The sequence below is a fragment of the Trachypithecus francoisi genome, unplaced genomic scaffold, assembly GCF_009764315.1.
Source record: "Trachypithecus francoisi isolate TF-2019V2 unplaced genomic scaffold, Tfra_2.0 Lachesis_group15, whole genome shotgun sequence".
NCBI lineage: Eukaryota > Metazoa > Chordata > Mammalia > Primates > Cercopithecidae > Trachypithecus > Trachypithecus francoisi.
In genome coordinates this window covers 103,926,524-103,947,893 of record NW_022681460.1, presented here as the reverse complement: position 1 = coordinate 103,947,893, position 21,370 = coordinate 103,926,524, and the positions used below count along the sequence as shown (strand labels likewise).

Here is a 21,370-nt window from a genome sequence, read left to right as displayed (position 1 = left end):
CACTCCCTCTAAGATGGGAGGTATCCAATGAGTCAGGACGATTATCTGCTATGAATAGTAATTTGGGGGGCAGTATCATTTTTTTGAGGACTTACTCTGTGCTGGATGTATATAGCATGCTGTACAGATTGTAACTCTTCATCCTCACACCAACCAGCGCTAATAGCTACTGCCATTGTCCCTTTCTTGCTGAATTAGTCTTTTCTCATACTGTTATGCAGGAATACCCAAGACTGGGTAATTTATAAAGAAAAGAGGTTTAACTGACTTACAGTTCCACATTGCTGGGGAGGCCTCGGGAAACTTACGATCATGGTGGAAGGCACCCCTTCACAGAGCGACAGGAGAGAGAATGAGTGCAAGGAGAAAAAATGCCAGACACTTAGAAAACCATCGGATCTCATGAGAACTCACTCACTCTCATGAGAAGTGTATAAGGAAAACTGCCCCCATGATTCAGTTACCGCCATATGGTTCCGCCCTTGACACATGGGGATTCCCATGTGTCTCACCATTCAGCGGGAGATTTGGGTGGGTACACAGAGCCAAACCATATCACTTGCCAATGAGGAAACTGAGTCAGACAGGTCTAGTGATGTACCCAAGTCTCCCTGGCCGGTGAGTGGTGGAGCCAGGCTTCCGGAGGAGGACAGCTCACCCCCGCATCCCCTGTCCTTCTCCATGTATTATATCCCTGCCTCTCTGTTTGCTGCTTTCCTGGAACGTTCCAGCATGCAGCTCTTCCTCCAGTCTGCAGTGCCAGCACACGGGATTCCTTCCTTCTCCGGCAGGCAGAATCACGGGAAGCCGTAGGTTCGGAAGATCCCAGCTTTCCCTGCTTTGTGCGTTTGTCTTTGTATCCCAGCACCTGCCCTTGGCTAGGTACTCCATTAAGTACATGATAAATGATCCTTCTTGTGAATATTACCCACCAAAGCGTGTGTGATTTGGGAAGTTTATAATAAACCTAAGTGTTTTAAGTGTCAAAAAGAAAAAGGCAGCGTGCACTAATTGGCTCCTTGGCTTCACAGCCTGTTCCCCGGGAATCTGGACAGCCGGGCCCTCACCACGTCCTTTGTCACTGTATGTCTGAGGCTGCCGTGGAGCCTTTTCAAGGGAAAGGTGTCTGTGGGCTGTGCATCCACAGCCCCTCATCATTCCTCCAGCCCCTTCAAGAGTGACTCAGTCTTCCACCCTTCAGACCATTCCTTAGAGTGGAAGGGATTCATTTGTCGTTTGCCATTTCCTCTTATTGCTGAGACATCCCCCTGCAGTGTCATTCCTTACAGTTTGGTTTCCTGTTTGGAAATGTCAGGCTCCTATGGCACTTAACCATGTGGGAGAGCTTGGGCTCTTAAACCCCTGCTCAGTGTCTGTTTTTGACAATGCAGCCTTGAGTGCGTTGCTTAAATTCTGATTTTTTTTCTTTTTCTTTTCTTTTTTTTTTTTTTTTTTTTGAGGCAGAGTCTTGTTCTGCCACCCAGGCTGGAGTGCAGTAGCGTGATCTCGGCTCCCTGCAACCTCCGCCTCCTGGGTTCAAGCAATTCTCCTGCCTCAGCCTCCCAAGTAGCTGGGATTACAGGCGCCCACTACCATGCCCAACTAATTTTTGTATTTTTAGTAGACGGGGTTTCACCATGTTGGCCAGGCTGGCCTCAAACCCCTGACCTCGTGATCCCTTCGCCTCGGCCTCCCAAAGTGCTGGGATTACAGGCGTGAGCCACCTCGCCTGGCGATTTTTTTTTTTTAATCCATAAGGTGGGGGATCCCTACCTCGGAGCTGCCCAGGCTGTATGTGAAATAGCCAACAAGAGGCCTCATGGGTCCATACACAACAAATGCTTCCTCCCCCTCCCACCATGGGGAGCTTCCGAGGATTTATTTGTTTGATTGTTTGTTTGTTTTAATCAAGCATGTATTGTTTGTCCTATACAATGCCTGGCATTCCAGAGAAATGCAAAGGTGCTACACCCTCTCTCTGTATCTGAAAATCAGTCCTCAGCCTTCAGGAATGCAGCTTCTGAGTGGAAGAGGGTAGGGACAGGCCCTCGGAGGCCGGCCGCTGTACCAAAGTCAGGCTATGACTTGTGACCTTTCATTTCCCTTACTGCCTCTGGTTTAATGCAAAAGGTTCAGTGAAGTGATGGCCTAGCTCTGCCCCCAGCAGGCTTGAGGGGTTCATTGGGAAGGTTGTAGGGGGCAGCAGGAGTAGAGGGGAAGGGAGCTGCCACCCCTGCTGGGATAGAGGATTTGGAGTGGGGGACCTCGGGCTTCTGGAGGTAAGTACTCAAAGTGTCCAAAAGAAAAAGGCAAGCAGCATGCACCAAGTGGCTCCTTGGCCCCCTGGCCTGTTCACCATGTGTCTCAGTCTGTTTTCTGCAGCTATAACAGAATACCTCAGACTAATTTATAAAGAAAAGAAATTTCTTATAGTTCTGGAGGCCAGGAAGTGCAATATCAAGGTGCCAGTATTTGGCGAGGGCCTTCTTGCCACATTACCCGTGGTGGAAGGTGGAAGGGCAAGACACAGAGAAAGAGAGAACAGAACTCGCTCTTAAAACAAATTCACTGTCACCATCATTGAGCCACACCTGCAATAATGACCTTACTCCATTCATGAGACCTCATCCCATCTTGTTAGGCCCTAGCCCTCAGCACTGCCACACTGGGGATTAAGTTTCCAATACATGAACTTTTCGGGACGCGTTCAAACCACAGCACTGGGTATCTGGGCCGCTGGGCCCTCACTCCATCCCTGCCCTGTGTAGTCAGCTTTACCTAGCAGGAGGGAGAAAGTGGTATGTTTGAAGCCCACTTTCTGAAAAGAGAAGACACAAGGAAAATTTGTGATGTTTGAAAGAGTAAAATGAATTCTGCAGAAAGCTTATCCTTCCTCTGTGAAGCCAGGGAAATGAAGTGTTAGTGTTCAGCAACACATGTGCATTGATTACTACTACTGATGCAGCAGAGATCTGGGAGAGGTGGCAGGTAGGGGATGTCACCCTGTGTCTTAGTCATCAAAGAAGGCTTTGCAGAGGTGGTGTGGAAGGAGGCAGTGAGCTCTGGCCCAGTGGCCGTGGGCATGTGCCTTTCCTCCTCTGAGCTCAGTGTCCCTTTCATGATGGGCCACCAGCACCTGCTGTCCAGCAGGAGGTGATCCCAGCACGTGCCTGGCAGTTAGTAGATGCTCCAAAGATGATTATGTTATATTATCCCAGGGAAGATGTGAAGGGGACAAGGAAGGAAGGGGAAACGTTGGTCCTAGGGTGGGAATCACAGAGGCCCTGGAGCAAGACAGGCCTGGGCTCATGTCTTGGTTCTGCCACCCACCAGCTGAGTGACCTTGGATCCATTTTTCTGCTTCTCTGAGACTCTGTTCCCTCATCAGCAAAGTGGGAAGCAGCTCCTCAGAAGCCTTTCGGTCACAGCGTGCTGCGGAATCAGCTCTTGTTAAACAGAAGCTGCCGTCGCACAGCTGTTGTCATCACTGGAAGGACAGAGAGGAGAAGACGGGTGGCAGACGGGCTTGCACCCACAGGAGTAAAGCATACCTGGCCTCCTGCTGAGAATCCCTGTCCCTGCTGAGGTGGAGAGGGAATGTGAGGACGAACGAGCTTTTCGCAGCAAGGATGCAGCTTCTCAAGAGTCTGAGCTGCCGTTTCAATTAAAGGAAAAATCGGCAGTTTGGAAAACCAAAAGGCATATTGCTCCCTTATCTGGCTGCCTCTGTGCTTGACTTCAATCTAAATCCAGGGTTTAGATCACTCATTTACATTTACTAAATGCAGGTGAAGGCGAGGGGCCTGTGTAACCTTCCCGGGCCTCTTCTTCCTCCCAAGTAAGGGGCCTGCTTTGAGGTTTCCTGTAATGTCTCTTCTAGATGAAGCCCATGAACGTGGAATATCTTATGATGGACGCCTCCATCCTGCTGCCCCCAACAGGCACGCCGCTGACGGGCATTGATTTTGTGAAGCGGCTGCCATGTGGCGATGTGGAGAAGACCCGGCGGGTGAGTGAGCGCAGGACCTGTCATCTCCTGGGCCACTGTTCCCCAGAACCACTCCCAGACCAGGGAGGAAAGGGCTTCTTTGTCAAAGTCAAGAGCTTGCCCTCAACACAGCTTAGACACGGATAGAGAGTTCACACTTGCCCCCAGGCATGACTTTTCAAAGCATGTTGCCCTTTGGAAAGCGGGGTTTGGCATTCCATTGCATTTGGCACCCAATGTTGGCTGCAGAGAGGTAGCTTTCACCAGTGCAGACAGACTCAAGCCCTGAGCTCAGGAGTGGAAGCCAGTGGGGCCAGGTTTCTGTGAACTGTGGAGAGTGAGCGTGGTGTGAAATCTTAGCCCAGCGGTCTCAGGACCCTCAGAGACAGTGCGATGTTAAGGCATCTACCTGCTCTTGGGCCACCGTCAAATGGGATGTGAATCTCGCCAGCCTGCAGGAGAGATATGCGTGAAAAGATTAGTTCTCAGAACCAGCTGCAGTGTGTGCTTCCGTTATCAGCCCTTTTTTTCCGAAGCAGGCACTCTAGGAAGCAGGCTCCACAAGGGTGTTCATGGTATTTTACCTTCCGGGTAAGATCAGAGTTTCTTTCTTAGAAAGCACCATCACCTTTTCCTAGAAAATCCTTCCCTGGGGACATGAATATTTGTGGATAGGTTAGAGGAATTCGTTGCACGCAGCTCCCCCTGTCAGCCTGTATCGTCTGAGTGAATTCGTGTGTGACAGAGGTGTTTCACTTTTGGATTTTGCAAAGCAGGAATGACCTGTCATTTGCACCTCAGACACTAGGAGTCTGAACCTTCCTCCCCGCAGCTGGTGATTCTCCCTCGGAGGCCTGGGGGTGCAGAGGAAGTGGGACCCGTGTGTCTTGAGTCAATCCACATTTCCAACTGTCTGACCAAACCCACAAACCTCACCGCAGGACCCACCCTGTCCGGGCCACTGACGCCTTCCTTCCATGTGCTCCCAGCCAGGCACACGATTCTGTTTGTGGGTGGCAGCGTTTGCACTGGACGTCCTGGCATCAGCTTTCACTGGAGGACTGGTTCTGACAGATGTGTATGTGTTGCCTCATGATGCTGACATGCTCACCCCCAGCCAGGGCTACAGCATCCTGTGCCAAGAAGGCCCCGCCTGGGAGATCCCTTCTGTCCAGAGGAGTGAACGCTGAGCACTGCTGCTCTGGATTCCACTTTGCCTTTCTTTTTTTCTTTTTTTTTTTTTTGGAGGCTGCAGTGAGCTGTGATCCAGCCTGGAGTGCAGTGATGCTATCATAGCTCACTGCAGCCTCGAACTCCTGGTCTCCAGCCATCCTCCCACCTCAGCATCAGTAGCTGGAACTACATGCATAAGCTACCACACCTAGCTAATATTCAAACGTTTTATAGAGATGAAGTCTTGCTAAGTTACCCAAGCTAGTCTTGAACTCCTGGCCTCAAGCCATCCTCCTTCCTTGGCCTCCCAAAGTGCTGGAATTACAGACATGTACCACCACACCCGACCCACACTCTACCTTCTTTTGGTTCACAGTTCATCAGGATTTTTCTTACCACTTCTGTGAACATATAGCCTCTGTTATGAAGTAGATCAATTCAAATCAGTTCTTTAGGTGAATTTCCTCATTAAATTCTATAACCGTCCTAGGAGATTGGCACTATTATTATCCCCATTTTACAGAGGAAGAATTTTTTTTTTTTTTTTTTTTTTGAGACAGGGTCCTGCTGTGTCACCCAGGTTGGAGTGCAGTGGTGCCATCTTGGCTCACTGCAGCACACTCTGCCCCCCGGGTTCAAGAGATCCTCCTACCTCGGCTTCCTGGGTAGTTGGGATTACAGGTGTGTGCCACCACACCCGCCTAATTTTTGTATTTTTTGTAGTGGTGGGGTTTTGCCTTGTTGCCAAGGCTGGTGTTGAACTCCTGGACTCAAGCGATCCACCCATCTCGGCTTCTCAGAGTGCTGGGATTACAGGCATGAACCACCACGTCCTTCCCACGGAGGAAGAAATTGATGCATGGAGAGGTCCAGTGATTTGCTCAAGGTCACCCAGCTAGTGAGTAGCTGAGCCACAAGTCAGCCCAGGCAATGTGGCCCCCAGAACCTAGACTCTTAGGCATTCTGACCTGCTGCTTCCCACACTGCCTTCTTCAGATCTGCTAGCTCTGCTCAGGACATTGGGACATCAAAAACAGACCCAGTCCTGAAGGAATCAGAACCTGGAGGGCAAAGTGGGAAGAGACAGTGGCAGACCATGTGGCTCAGGCCATTATTCAAGCAGCATTAGATCAGGTCACTAATCTCACCTGGAGTAGGAAGTGGGACAGGCACCAGATAGGGAGGCACAGGCCCAGAGACAGGTGACACATTCTGGCACTTCCACGGCGGTGATTGCAGCTGGAGCCCACAGTGGGATGTGATGAGGCTGGGGGTGCTGGCAGGAGCCAGATCACGGGGGCCTTGGAGCCCCTTGAGAGCCTTGGCTGTCACCTCTTAACACTGTTTGATGACCTTATGCCCTGCTGGGCTGGGGCAGATGGTCCTGATCCACAGGCGAGAGATGGGAGAAATGCAGGGGCGAGTTTGTCAGGCATGTGCTAGAAGGGAGGTTGCTTCCTGTCTACTCTGAGCTACTGTCTCTTCATCTGTCAGGTAAAATGTGCCTGCCTTTCCAGAGTTATTGTGAGGACTCAGCAGCAAGCCAATGGCAGGTCTTGATGATAGTCTTTTTGCCCTTCACGTGTCACATAGTTGCAGGTTCCCAGGGCTGTGCTGGCCACCTCTCTTGTCCTGGATAGGATGCACAGCCCAAGTGGCTAGCTGAAGCACAGAGACCTGGAATATCGCAGCTTCCCTAGAGGCTCTTTTCCTGTCTGACCAGTTTCCAAAAGCAACTCTCAAGTCCTTCCAGGGTCCCTGGGTAGCAGAATGATATAAAAGAGGCCAGGCTACCTCAAAGCCAAGGCATCCACTTTAGAAAAGCTTCCTTTGTGACTTTAAGAATTTCTTTCTGAAGGGTAGCTTTGGCCACTCATCTCACTACGGTTCCTGTTGCAAGGGAGCCATCTGGAATCATCCAGAAGCTTAGCTCCTCAAGCCCACTTCAGAAATCAGAACACACCAATGTGCTTTGAATTTGAGCTAAAGGAAGTTACATGGTTTAGCAAGCAATTGAGGGCTTATGTGGTTCGTTTCAAGTTTTTTGCTTGTAGCCAAAGAACATTCCAAGCTACCCCTTTGGATTCAAAGGTTTTCTTTCTCTTTTTTTTTCTCCACCAAGTAGACTTTTTAAAGGAGGCGGATCCTTTTCAGAAACTCCACCCTTTATTTTCCTTAAGGATTTGTCAAGGAAGTTCAAACAATTCTTACTGGCAAATCACTCCTAAATATTCATAGATTCATCAAAGAGCTGCTAAATTCTTGCTATGTGCCAAATACTGTGTTAGCCTGGGGAGTGAAGAAATGAGCGAGCACACGCCCCTGCCTCTGGACCGCTCTTTTTACCTAGGGAGGTAAAATTTATTAGCAAGTAAGAACATAGCAGGTTTGATATCAACCCACAGTCAGAGCTCTGGAGGAAAGAAAGAGCATGCCATGGCCAGGGGCTGAGGAGCGGTCCTCCTGCAGATAGTGATCCGAAGAGCTGCTCTGCAGAGGTGATCTGAGCTGAAACCTGGGGGCTGAGGAGGAGCCAGGAAGGTTAAAGCGATGAAGGAGGCACTTTCCAAACAGGGAACAGCACACGTCCGGTCCCTGAGATGCCACCAAGTGTGGCATGTTCAAGGAGCATAGTAAGTGAGGTAGGGGCAGGGGCAGCAACAGGAGAGGGTGGTGGCAGCGCTTTGCAGGCTGTGAGGAGGCATCTCACCATAACGCCGTTTCCCGTCTTGCATTTATTTATTTATTTTTTTGAGACGAGTCTCACTCTGTCACCCATGCTAGAGTGCAGTGGCATGATCTCGGCTCACTGCAACCTGCACCTCCCAGGTTCAAGTGATTCTCCTGCCTGTGCCTCTAGAGTAGCATGAGCCACCATGCCCAGCTGATTTTTAAAATTTTTTTGTGTTTTTAATAGAGACTGAGTTTCCCCAGTCTTTTGGCCAGGCTGGTCCCAAACTCCTGAACTCAGGTGATCCACCCGACTTGGCCTCCCATAGTGCTGGGATTACAGACATGAGCCACCGTGCCCAGCCCCCTCTTGTATTTTAAAAACCACATCACTTTTTCTTTCTTTCAACGTAATTGTTGAACATATTCTAGGTGTCAGGCTCTGAGCGAGATGCAAGACTAGATGGTGAACAAATAAGACCAAAACAGCAAGGGTGCCACTGAGCCATGCCAGCTGAGAAGGGAAATTCATGTTGAAATGAAGGTCACTGGAGCTGTTGGGGTCCAGTGAGAACATTCAAGTAGAACTTCGGGCTTAGGCTGAACCCACCCCACGTGTAGGGGGACCTGATAGAAGCGGTGAAGAAGGAAAACTGTGGTGTCAGACCAACCGTGGGTCAAATCCCAACTCCAGCTGCATGACCTGGAGTGAGTCACTCACCCCCCGGAGCCTCAGGTCCATCATGGGTCTTGCCTCTCAGCTGTTGCCTAGAGAAGAGCGTGGCTGTGAAGTGGCAAGCCCAGGGCCTGGCAGACATTAAGCGCTCAGGAAGCATTGTCTGAACAGAAATGGAGCAGTCTGGCATTTCAGGTGGGAAGGAAATAGGGTCTTTCATGATCTAAATCTACCAAAGCTTCATACCAGAGAAAAGAGAGTTAAGAACAGGATTTTTTGGTGAATACCAAAATCCAAGTTTAAGCGACTAGCCATCTGTATATAGTCGTCTTGGAAGCGGTTATGAGACACCCGTATTTGCACGAGGTTTTATTTGTCCCCACATTGTTCCCCGGTTCCTTTGTAAAACCACAAGCAGTTTTTGTGTTTATCACTATTGGCCTTGAGGAAATAGAATATTTTGCTTTACTTTTTCGATGTGTATTACACATTCAAGAAAATACAATAGCATCTCCTACAATTTCAAAAGTAAAGGGAAAAGAATTTCCCATGGTTTCATCACCCTAAACAAACAGTGCTTAGACATCTTTTGTGCTCCTCCTAAAGAGAGTGTACCATGGTCTTGCTTTCATCCCTTCTTTTTTTCTTTTCATCGTAGCACAAGAAGTTTTCATGTTGTCATAGTTTAAGTAAGTCTGATTTCTTATGGCCTCATAAAGGTTTATCTGGCATTTTCTTGCAAGTAGACATTTTGGTTGCTTCCAGGATTACATTATTTTCAACTAAACTATAATGAGCAGCTTCATGAATACAGTGTTTTTCTTTCTTTTGAATTATTTCTTTAGGATAAGTTCCCAGAAGTGGAATTTCTGGTCCAAAGGGTATGAACATGTTTTTTTCATGGCTCTCTGCATATTGCCAAATTGCTTTCCCGATGGGTTGTGCCCACAGTAAACTGCTTTGGCACTCTTTTTTTTTTTTTTTTTTTTTTTTTTTTTTTTTTTTTTTTTGAGGCGGAGTCTTGCTCTGTCGCCCAGACTGGAGTGCAGTGGCCAGATCTCAGCTCACTGCAAGCTCCGCCTCCCGGGTTTCCGCCATTCTCCTGCCTCAGCCTCCCGAGTAGCTGGGACTACAGGCGCCCGCCACCTCGCCCGGCTAGTTTTTTTTGTATTTTTAGTAGAGACGGGGTTTCACCGTGTTAGCCAGGATGGTCTCGATCTCCTGACCTCGTGATCCGCCCGTCTCGGCCTCCCAAAGTGCTGGGATTACAGGCTTGAGCCACCGCGCCCGGCCTTTTTTTTTTTTTTTTTTTGAGACGGAGTCTTGCTCTGCCGCCCAGGCTGGAGTGCAGTGGCCGGGTCTCAGCTCACTGCAAGCTCCGCCTCCCGGGTTTACGCCATTCTCCTGCCTCAGCCTCCCGAGCAGCTGGGACTACAGGCGCCCGCCACGTCGCCCGGCTAGACTTTCACAGCTACATGGCCTCAGTGGGCTTCTCACCTGAGTGACTGTCGCCTAAACTAGGCAGCTTGCACATGCAGCAAGGAAGCAGGAGGGTGAAAACCAAGCCTTTGTTCCAGGCCAGCTCCTGGGCTCAGCACATCACCAGTGCCATCCCGTTGTACCTGCATGGTGGGTGCCCCATTTCCACAGCATAAGCCTGGGCTTGGGCAATTCATGTGATTACCAAGCCCCAGCTTGAGCCACAGTGTGTCCAACTACAGAGCCACCCACCTTCCCCTGCTCATTGGACTGATTGCTCGGAGACTGTGAGTTTGTCAGAGTTTGCTTCCAGACTCACTGAAGCAAAGAAACTGGAGAAATCTCTTTATATTTTAGCTTGGTCAGCTGTCAGCCTTTTCACAATCTAACCTCTTCTTCCTGGGTCCGCCCTTCCTGATATTCTATGGAAGAATCTGAAAGAATAATAATTTCTTTTTCCTTTTTAATAATACTTTTAAATTTGCATCTTTATTTAACAAAGAAAAACACTCAATAAAACCCTGGGTCCCAAGCCGTAAATCTTTTGGAGGTCAAAGAGTGTCGTTGCAAGAACAGAGAACTTAGAATCCAGTTATTCACTGAGTGACCTTGGGCAGGCTGCCTGTCATTGCTCGGCTTTGGTTTCCCCATCTGTAAAATAGGAACCACACAGGGTCATTAAAAGGCTTACATGAGACGATACTGTACAGCTGGCGTAGTACCCGGCAGGCCATGGGGAATCAGAGAGTGGTTATTGTTTTGGGGATGGTGGGGTGAATTTTATGGCTCTTATGCTCATAGTTGAGCTTTCTTTTGAGAATTCACAGAGTTGTGGGGCCGCCCAGTGTGCCTATCAGACCCTTATAACCACCCTGCCCCCATGGGAGCCCAGGTTTTGCCTCGAGTGGAGCTCCCTGCCCTGTGGGAATCGCCCCTCCTCACGTTCATGGGCATGGCTTCTCATGTGTCCTTCCTTCTCTCAGGAGTTGGGGCAGGAACCAGGAAAAACATTGAGGGATTTTATTGTACAGTCATCCCTCAGTATCCATGGGGAATTGGTTCTAGGACTCCCCCAAGGATACCAAAATCCACAGATGCTCAAGTCCCTTATATAAACAGCATAGTGTTTGCATATAACCTATACACATCCTCCTGTAGACTTTAATCATCTCTAGATTACTTATAATACAGAGTACAATGTAAATGCTATGTAAATATTTTGTTATACTGTATTGATTAGGGAATAATAAGGAAAAAAATCTGTACCAGTTGAGTACAGATGCAACTTTTTTTTTTTTTTTTTTTTTGATCTACAGTTGGTTGAATCCACAGATATGGAACCCATGGATACAGAGAGCTGACTGTGTGTGTTTTATATTCTATTTTATATTTATGATGACGCTTGTTATCCATGTGTTGTTTGCAAGGCAAAAGCAGATATTGGCCTATATTGGGAGCCAAATTCTGAACTTTTAAAGTATTTATTGGAAGGTTACAGTTTTTCAGAGTGATGGCCTGCAGAAAGCCACATGTTTCTGTTTTCTCAGTCAACCCGCTCTGGTCCTGCGTGAGTTATTTGCCTTCAGAACCCTGAGAGAAGTGGGGGTTTGGGCACAGAAATGAGCGTCTCTTTGACTTGGATCTGGCTGTCATGGGCCTTTTCCTTTCTTCCTCATCCTTGTGGTCAAGACTCCGTGGTCATGGCTTCTTATCTGAGAGCTCAAGCTGCCAGATATTTCAAGTGACCACCCATGTCTTGGGCTTTCTGTACTTGGGCTGCCATGGATGTTTAAGTTTCCTGGTGCACTTGGTTAAGTGACACGTGTCATACGTTCCTGAGTTCACACCCAGCTCAGCCACTTAGCAGATGTGTGAGCTGAAATAACTCTGCCCCTTTCAGCTCTGTTTCTTCCTCCATAAACTCTTCAAGTTACAAGAAGGTGCCCACAGTTCCTGCCACCCCATAGTTGCTTAATAGAAGTTCTTTTGAATTTTTTAATGGAACTACGCTTCTTTTTCTTCTGATTGTTACAGATGTCTTGACGAAGACTGTACTTTTAAAAACTGTTAACAGTCAGATACGAGTGGTACCACCACCACCATCATCATTGTAACGTAAGAGCTGATCTTTCTCCAGTGGTTTATAGTTTACAGAGGACTGCACTGTATTAGCATAGGGCCAGGAGATAGGATTACTCTTCCAGTTTCAACATTAGGAAGTTGTTCCAAGGTCTCCCACTGGTTAGGGCCCAAGGCAGCACTGGATGTAAGCAGACAGGCTGACCAGCTCCTCGTTGCCTGGGGTATGAGGAGGCAGTGTGAGTGCACCTCTTTTCAGACAGTGATTTGGCCCCTTTCTAGTTTTGGGAGGCACACTGCTGTATAGAGGCCACCTCCCCTCACCTAGGTCCACACTGCAGCCCTCAGAGCCATGAACAAGAAGACCCAAAGGCGCACTGGGATTCACCTTTGCAGCTCCATAGTGGTGACAGCAGTTTGTCCCCGCCACCCTACTGTGCTGGCTGCTTTCCCTCCTGCGTTATCTCAGAACGTCCTAGCAGGCCTGCGAGCTATCATGCCCATTTTACAGATGAGGAAAAGGAAGCTCACAGAAGTCAGGGGACTTGCCCAACCTAGTGCAGCTGGGAATCCGATGTAGACCTCGTGTGTCTGACTGGAGCTGTCCCATCGGGCACTGCACTCTCAGTCAGGCCCAGCAGCTGTGCATCAGGGAGAGAGGCCTGCAGGTGGCCTCTTCTGTGGACTGCCCCTCTGCTTCCTGGCTCTGGTTGGTGGGCAAGCCTGTTTTGGGGCTGGAGGCTGCTTTCTGCACACACTCCTCCGGCTGCTGGGACTCTGCTTTGTTTCTGCTCTCTGAAAGTACCTGGTGGCCACACAATTCTGACCAGACACCACTTCCATGGTCAGGAATCCCTGTGCTGGTGGATCGTCTCTGCCCCTGTTCTGCTGGCTGGGAGAGCCTGAGGGGCATTCTCGGAACCAGGATCACTGCAGCACACTCACTGTTGTAAGACTAAGGGACCGGGAGTTGAAGAGACTCACCGGGGGTAGGATTTTCCTCCGGTCTCAGGCCCTGCAGCCCACAGGCATTTCATTTCACCCTCTTCTGTCTGCCTCACCCCCATATTCAGTAGATAGAACCTTGAAACGCTTTTGGAGTGTTTGGGTTTTCCAGAGCCCATGCTGGTTTGGTTGGGATAGACTTAGTGTCTAGCCCTTGCTGGAAGCATGGCCTGGGGCAGGTCACTTCACCTTCTTAGGTCTCAGTTGCCCAGTGTGTGAAATGGGGCTGACTGCTGGGCAGGGCTATTATGAAGGTCACCTGATACTTGGGGACAAGGTCCTGGCAGATGACAGGTGCTCAGTTAAGCAGAGTAACCCAAACCTGAACCTGTGGATAACTGAAAACAGGTTACACTGCCTTTGAATTTTTTTTTTTTTTGTCTTGTTATAAAAGCAAGAACCAGAATCACAACACCCGAAGAGGTGGGCTTTATCGTGCTTCTTTTTTTTTTTTTTTAATAGAGAGTCATTGTGTCATTTCTTGATGTGGGGCATCTCACTAAAATGACTCTGCAATCTCACTCTTCTCTGCTCTCTGAACTGTTGGTCCAGGCCATCCGGGTGTTCTTCATGCTGCGTTCCCTGTCACTGCAATTGCGAGGGGAGCCGGAGACACAGTTGCCGCTGACTCGGGAGGAGGACCTGATCAAGACCGATGATGTCCTGGATCTGAGTGAGTTGGCTGCTCTGAGTCACAGCAGGGGGCTGGGGGACATGGGACATGGGACACCACTCTGCTGATTCACATGCCACTGGGAGGGTCAGTGTGCCACCTGCATTTTGTACTGTCGTTGAGCTGTGACCTTGAGCCAGCGGTGTGCATGTCCCATGCAGGTTTTGAAGAAAAGGCCCCTGGGTTCTCTGAGGTCAGTTTGAAGGTTCTGCTGTCACAACCAGCTGGTTCTCTAAAAAGTATCTGCAGAGCAACTGGGGGCTCAAGCAAGGGTGAACAAACTCCAGGGTTCCTGCCCTCCCTATAAACATAGTGGCATCAGTTTGGTTGGTTTTGTATATTAAGCATTTTCTATATGATTCCAATGATAAAAGTGTTCTGCTGCTGAAGAAAGAAACTTATAAAAAGCAGATCACCTGTGTTTAGGTAAGGATGAAGGTTTTGGAGGCTGGAGAACCATGTGCTCAGCCTGTAACCTTGAGCTACTTGTTCTGCTGTGTAGTGCCTCATTGTTCTCTTCTGCAGCATGAGGCTGAGCTTTAAAGGAGACAATGGGCATAAAGCCTAACCATGTTCCTGGAACCCCTCTGATATTTGTATAGCTTTCTCTTTCCTCCATATTACAGGGCACAGGCACTCTAATGGAGCAGCATGGTTTTCTGTTTCTTAAGGGCATTGTGGTATATTAGGAGTCTTTGGTTGTAAGAGACAGAAAACCCAACTTAGGCCAGCTTAAGGAAAAGAGAGGGAAATTGGCTGATGTCACTGGGAAGTCCAGGAGTAAGCTACCTACAGGCATGGCTGGATCCAGGTGCCCAGACAGTGTCCTCAGGAAGCTGCCCTCCTCCATCTCTCAACTCTGCTTTCCTCTGTTCATCCTCAGGAGGGCTCTCACCAGGTAGTGGCAAGATGGCCATCAACAGCCCCAAGATTTGTTCAGCCAAATCTGATGGAAAGACAGCTTCTTTTTCCCTTTAATTCTCTAAAAGTCTGGGTAGAGCTGTTATTGGCCTAGCTTGGGCCACGTGACCATCCCTGAACCAGCCAGTGGTCGGAGGAATGTGACTCACTGATTGTCTAAGCTGGGGTTGCATGCCCAGCCCTGGAGCTGGGAGGGAGGGCCAGTTATTTTTGAACCCCATCACCTGAGAGAGGGAAGAGGCGGCCCTCAAAGGAAAATCACCGAAGAAGGGATGGTGGTTGGGTGGGCAGAAACAGCATAGGGCCACTCTCTGTAGCATTGTTGTTGCTGTTTTAAATCAGCTTTATTAAGGTATAATTTACATACAAAAAAATTCCCCAAGTGTTACTGTAATGAGTTTTGACAAAACTATAGAGTTGTGATCTAGACCCTGCTTTGTATTCCCTTGAACAAATGACTAGACCCCCACAGCCTCCATTTCCTCTCTTGTAAAATGAGACAGTCTTTCTTAAAGTACAGAATTGTTTTCAGGATTGAATGAAATAGAATACAAAATATCACATGACCAAGCATAGTGCCTACCGTGTAACTGTACTCAGCAAACTGTAGTCAGTATTGCAGGAGGTCATGCGTGTGAAGAGCATAGCATGCTGCCTGACACGTAGAGGTTCTCCGTGAATGAGTATTGTGTGTTACCTGGTTGTCTAGTTTCTTTTTCTGACCTTCTTGTTTACGTTTTATCTTTCCTTTTCTTGGAAGAATAAAGCAGCTGTGACGCCTCTGCCCGCTGCCCATCTCCTTTGGCCCTTTCACCCTTGAGAAATGACCACAGGGATTTCTCTAAGGGTTTAAATTGATCAACTTGACTGCAAAGAAGCATAACCAGTCTTTCTCTGATTTGATTCAAGGAGAGAAAGAGCTTGCTTTGGGTGAGGTGTGGGGGTGGGAAGGGGACACTTCATCAGGCCAGCAAAAATGTTTGCACCCGTGAAATGGAATTACATTTTATGCTGGGAATTCACGTTCCTTCCCTCCTCCCCCTAGGAATGGCCTGCTGGAGTAAAGATTAAAAGTTTTTCACTTATCAATTTTAATTGATTAGATTGCTAGTTGAGATCACTTAACTGAGCCTTTTTGGGTAGTTGGCCATTAAGAAAGTAATGGCTGTTTGTCTTTGCCCAGCCTGATTGCAAATTAGGTCTTTTGCTAAGGGGGGTGACATTCAGAAAATACTAGGGATTATGGAAGCACATGGTGCTAGAATAAGATATACCTGTGTTGTTGGTTTGTTGTTTGTTTTTGTTTTTTTGTTTTGTTTTGTTTTGAGGGAGGGATTGTAAATGCTGGAGCTTCTCCTCACCTTCCTTTGAGGGGGAAAATCACCCTACTCTGCAATCTGACCAAATGCCTTCTATGTATACAAAATACAGGTGAAGGACAGGTGAAGCCATTCTTGCTTGCTGCATGGCTGGAAGCTGGGCATGTTTTTGTCTCCCTGATGAACTTGAGAAAGCTGACTCAGGGAGAAATGTTAGGGACTGCTCAGTCTTTACCTGACTCGATGTGGTCTGGTAGGCTTAAAGGAGTGCTGTCTCCACACAGCAGGAAGAGGTGGCATAAAGCGTATTCACTGCCCTTGTCACACTTCAATGAGAAATGATAGCATGAAGGATATTCCCCAGAAGCCACCACAAGTGTTTGCTGACCAGCAGCAGGTCTCTCGGCTGGGTGTGACACCCAAGCTCTGGCATAAAAGGTGGCTGCTCATGGGGACCATCAAAGAAGTGGTCACCACTCAGGAAAGAGGCAAACTGGTCATGCTTCAAGTGAAGTCTGTTTTGTTTTTCACTAGAGAGGAAAGTGGCAGAGGGCAGAGGTCAGGAACTGGCAGCCACAGGTGCCACATCTGCTGGAGTGATGGGGGGCTGGGGTGGGAAGGAAGAGAGAGAGGGAGGAAGGGAGGGAGGGAAGTGGAAGGAAGTTGAAGGGAGGGAGAGATTGGAGGAAGAAAGGGGAAGGGAGGGAAGGGAAGAGGGGAGGAACTAGATAAAAGAGTCGATTTCTAGAGAAAATAGCATCATGAATCTCCATACACCCAGCCCTCAGCTTCAACAGTTTTTACCATTTAGCTAAGTTTTGTTTTATCTGCCCTTCCATCTGTCTATTTAAAATATACCATCCACCCACACAGTGTGTTAAAGCAAACGGAAGACTTCATATTATTACGTCTAGAAATACCTCTCTCTAACAGAGAAGTACTTTGTATTATTCCTTTTAATGGAATTGGTTGCCACCATTTGCAAACCGAGTGCTTCCCCAGCCCCAGCTGCTGCTTTGGGCTGGAGGCCAGGGTGCAGGGGCCTATAGACAGGGCCTGTGCTCACCCGTGTGCTGCCGCCCTGGTCTTATTGACATTTGATTTTGCAGCCGCTGGCATTGTTGGAGTAATCAGCTTTGTAATCTTCCCGAGTCTTCATGCCTGTGAGGCTCAGTAGCCTTACCTTTGAAATGGTTCTAGGGCTGAATGTGGTGACTCGCACCTGTAATCTCAACACTTTGGGAGGCCGAGGTGGGAAGATCACTTGACCTCAGGAGTTCAAGACCAGCCAGAGCAACATAGCGAGACCTTGTCTCTACTAAAATCCAAAATAAATTAGCCAGTCGTGGTGGCAAATACCTGTAGTTCCAGATACTTGAGGGGCTGAGGTGGGAGGATTTCTTGAACCTGGGAGGTCGAGGCTGCAGTGAACCCTGATTGTGCCACTGCACTCCAGCCTGGGCGACAGAGTGAGAACCCTCTTTCAAAAAAATAAAACCAGAACCAAAACATGGTTCTAAAAGACTTTCCACGGAGCTCAAATGAGATAACATGTAAAGCTCACAGCGCCATGCTTGGCACTTAGTAGGTACTCAGTGAGTGGGAGCTGGCTACTTCCCTGCTGCAGCTGCTGAACACACAAGCTGCACCTCATCCTGCTGGGCTCCACGGGGCTGGCATTTTCTGCTTAAGCAACACTGTGAGAACAGTATCCTGAGACATTCAGGTCATCACTCGGATGATGGCGCTGTTTTGAGGATTAAGAAAGATGGCTCTAGCTGCTTTGGCCAGAGGAAGGGAGCTGTATCCCTTCTAGGCTGTGAGACTCACTCACTCACTCCAGTGTGCCTCCTGACCAAAGACAAGCAGGGTTTGAGGAGAAACCACAGATTCCTTGGGATTGACCTCAGAGCCTCCTTAAAGGATTCTTGCCTGTTTCCAAATATCATGAGCAACCATAGTAGGGGAGAAATCTGTCCATTATCCATACACCCCAAAGAGACACCTGGCAGCCAGGCGTGTTCAGTGTCCAGTTTCCTTTCAGCCTATTCATATGGGCACCTGACATTCACATAGTTGCAGCTATAGCATGTGCTACTTGTATCTAACTTGTATTCTGATTTCTAAAATCCGTTGGTGAAGCCGATTCAATGAAGACCCACTCATGCATTCAGCTATTTATTGAGCACCTGCTGTATGCCAGGCACAGTGCTAGGAGCTGTGATGTGAGACTTCGCTTCTGTTCTTGAGGTGTTTCCAGTTGTGGGGGGAGGGGGAGGATGGAGGGAGCGACCACTAACAGGTACGTTAAGTAAATGCATGATCACAGGCTGATTGGGATGGCTCTGTAGAGGTGACGAGCACGGTCCATGCTAGAGAATAACCGGGAAGAAAATCCTCACGGGCTGGTTAGGGAAGGCCTCTCTGAAGACGTGCTGTGCCAGGAGGGATCAGAAGCTTCTACGAGAAAGCACGGAAATGAAGACTGCCTTTTAAGTATGGCAGAGGTGAGGCTGAGGTGAGAGAGAGCATGCCATGTTCCAGGGTCCTCACCGAAACTGGGGTGGCCGGCACACAAGTAGCAAGAGCAGGTCAGTGGCTGGGAAGAGCCAGATCTCAACTCCAGGGCTTTCTCACAGAGACATCTGTCTTAAACGGACACTTCTACAGCTGATCAGGCACTGCCTGATCAGATGGTCCCAGCAGGGGCCTCCCAGTTGCACTGGGGGCTAGAACGGCCATGCAGCAGGGTGGTGAGGAGCATGGACTCAGGAGCCAGACTGTGCTGGATGGAAGTCCCAGCTTTGCTGCTTTCTGTTTGCCAGGTGTATTACCTTAAGGGAACTGAATCTCCCGGCACTTCAGTTTCCACAGCTGTGAAACAGGACTTGCTGGGAGGAGTAGATGAGTATTATCTGTGCTGTGCCTAGAACAGTGCCTGACAGAATTGCAGAGAGACCATTTAGGAGGCTGTGACAGGGGCCGGGGTCAGTGCTAATGGGCAAAGAGGGACGGGACAGTCTCGGTACAGCATTTTGTGACAGTTCACAGTGGTGTTGCTGCAGAGCTCGGTTAACTCTGAGGTTCTGAGCTTGGGGCAGTCCAGGTGGCAGAGGCTGGGAGGATGGTGATTCTGTCATCAGCAGGGCTGATCCTGGAGGAGGAGCTGGTTCCAAGCAGAAGGTGCTGAGGTTGATGGGGCGGCCAGGTGAGAAGTGCTGTGAAGGAGCTCGGCGGGGATGTCCAGGGGATGTGGGGGCAGGCTGGAAGCCTCCTCGCTACTTCATAGATTCAGAAGTCTTGTGTTTAGTAGCCTGCGTGTTACTCTGTTGTCTGAGACTTCTGACATAATCATTGTGCAGTTTTGGGTCATTTTTACTCTTGCCTGGCATAACCTAGCTGGCTCTTCCTTGAAAGATCCTCACCACAGGGTGTTAGATCACGTGGTGTGTAAGGGAAGTCCCAAAACCTGCAGAGAAACATCTGTGAATAAGCAGACCTCTGTACACTGGATCTGAGCACTCTCCCAGGCTTGGACACACTTCCCAAAGTCTGGGGGCCTGGAAAATACTCCTCAAGTACAGAATAGTAGGCCCCAGCCCTTAGGATTTCATAGCCCAGACAATCATCAAAACAAAAATAAAACAAAGCTTTTGGGGACAGATTGCCAACTTTTGTTTTGTTTGTTTACCAAGTAGTTATTTTTTAGGAAAGCATTTATGCACAATCATTTCATAAAAGACATTATTATTACCTTTAATATGGTTAATATTGAGTAGGTAGCACGTCATTTTGGAACGAGGGCCAGTCTTTCCAGGAGACAGTAGTGGCAACTGTGTACCCACATACTGTGCTTTAATGAGGAGTGGGTTTTTTGTTGTTGTGGTGGTGGTGGGTGGTTTTTGTTTTTTGTTTGTTTGTTTTTAAAAAAAAAGCAAGTGCACACCAATTACTCTAGTAAAAGCCAGTGTCTTTGTCTTTCCTAGCTCACAGTCTTATGGGGAAGGCAAACCCCAATCATGGCAGCACAGATCAAAGTCAGATGGCCACTGTGTTTCCTGTTCTAAGAGCAGGTGACGGGGTTAACCTGGTTGGAGGTCAGAGAGGCTTCTAAGGGAAGGGCCCATTTGAGGGCTGCAAGGGGGTATGGGTGCCGAGAAGTGGCACAGAAGAAGCAAAGGCCCTGGGGCCGATGGGGATTTGGGGAAGATGAGAGATGGCAGTGTGGCCACAGGGTCGGGCAGTGGGAGGGTGGAGGTGGTCGGCAAGGTAAGGCTGGGTAGGAAGCCATGCAGGGGGAGGTGGTCGGCAAGGTAAGGCTGGGTAGGAGGCCATGCAGGGGGAGGTGGTCGGCAAGGTAAGGCTGGGTAGGAGGCCATGCAGGGGGAGGTGGTCGGCAAGGTAAGGCTGGGTAGGAGGCCATGCAGGGGGAGGTGGTCGGCAAGGTAAGGCTGGGTAGGAGGCCATGCAGGCCCTGTGGGCGTGTCAAGCGTTCAGGGTTCTGTTTTAAAAACAGGAGAAAAGTTCTTACCTGGCTGATATGATCAGATTGGTAACTCACAAGGCCCTCTCTGGCCTCAGTGGAAGAGATTTATGGGTCAGGGCAGCATTACAGCAGGGAGCCCCATTGGGAGGCCAGACCTGCGAGGCATGAACTACAGAAGTGGTGTCCACAAGCTGGCATCCACACCGGGCTTGCACACTCTGGTTTGCTTCAGAGACTTGTCTTGAGTGCTGCTCTGTCCACTCTGTGGCCTAGGTACAGGGGCTTTTATTGCACAGAGGTCCATCCTGTTGGATCCGGCTTGTTCTCCAAACCGTGGTACCTTTGAAGCTAATTATTAACAGCAACCCAACTATTTGGGTTGTATTCACCTCCTGGCAAGGCAGGCCACTGTGGACCTTCCCTTTGCTCTCCTTCTGGCTGTTTCCAGGCCAGGACTTGCCTGTTTAAAAGTCAAGCTGAGGGTATGGAGGAAGCCTTGGGTCCCAGACAAATGCAGACTGAATCTCAGCCATGTTTCTTCCTAGCCGTGTGGCCTTGGACAAATGTATTCCCCTCTCTGTGCTTGAGTTCCTTCATTAATTAAATGAGAGCAGTGATGCCCATCTTTGCGGAATTATTGTAAGGCAGAACAATAAGGTGGATATAGAGGTTGCGAACGGCTAGTCCTCAGGGAGGTGGACCCACAGATGTAGCTTCATGGCCAGTAGAGCATTTGCAAGCAAATTTTATGTTAGTTGCTAACATTTTAAAATCAGGATATTTTATCGTAAACACCTAACTGTCACCTTGAATATGAGATGGTGACAGTCTGTCCACGTAGAGTCTGCATCCCCACAGGCAGCAGCAGTCAGTTGCTCCTCTTCATGGGGGTGAACCCTTG

General features: G+C 48.9%; 1 protein-coding gene across 7 annotated transcripts in view; it reads left to right on the top strand.

The window, feature by feature from the left end:
• The window catches only part of CLEC16A (C-type lectin domain containing 16A), a 237,525-nt gene that overhangs the window by 99,517 nt on the left and 116,638 nt on the right, over positions 1–21,370 (top strand). For all 7 annotated transcript variants that reach the window (XM_033235753.1, XM_033235752.1, XM_033235751.1 and 4 more), the window contains 2 exons: positions 3,881–4,009; positions 13,623–13,743. In XM_033235753.1, the coding sequence (XP_033091644.1) occupies positions 3,881–4,009; positions 13,623–13,743 (250 nt within the window). The remainder of the gene's footprint in view (positions 1–3,880; positions 4,010–13,622; positions 13,744–21,370) is intronic.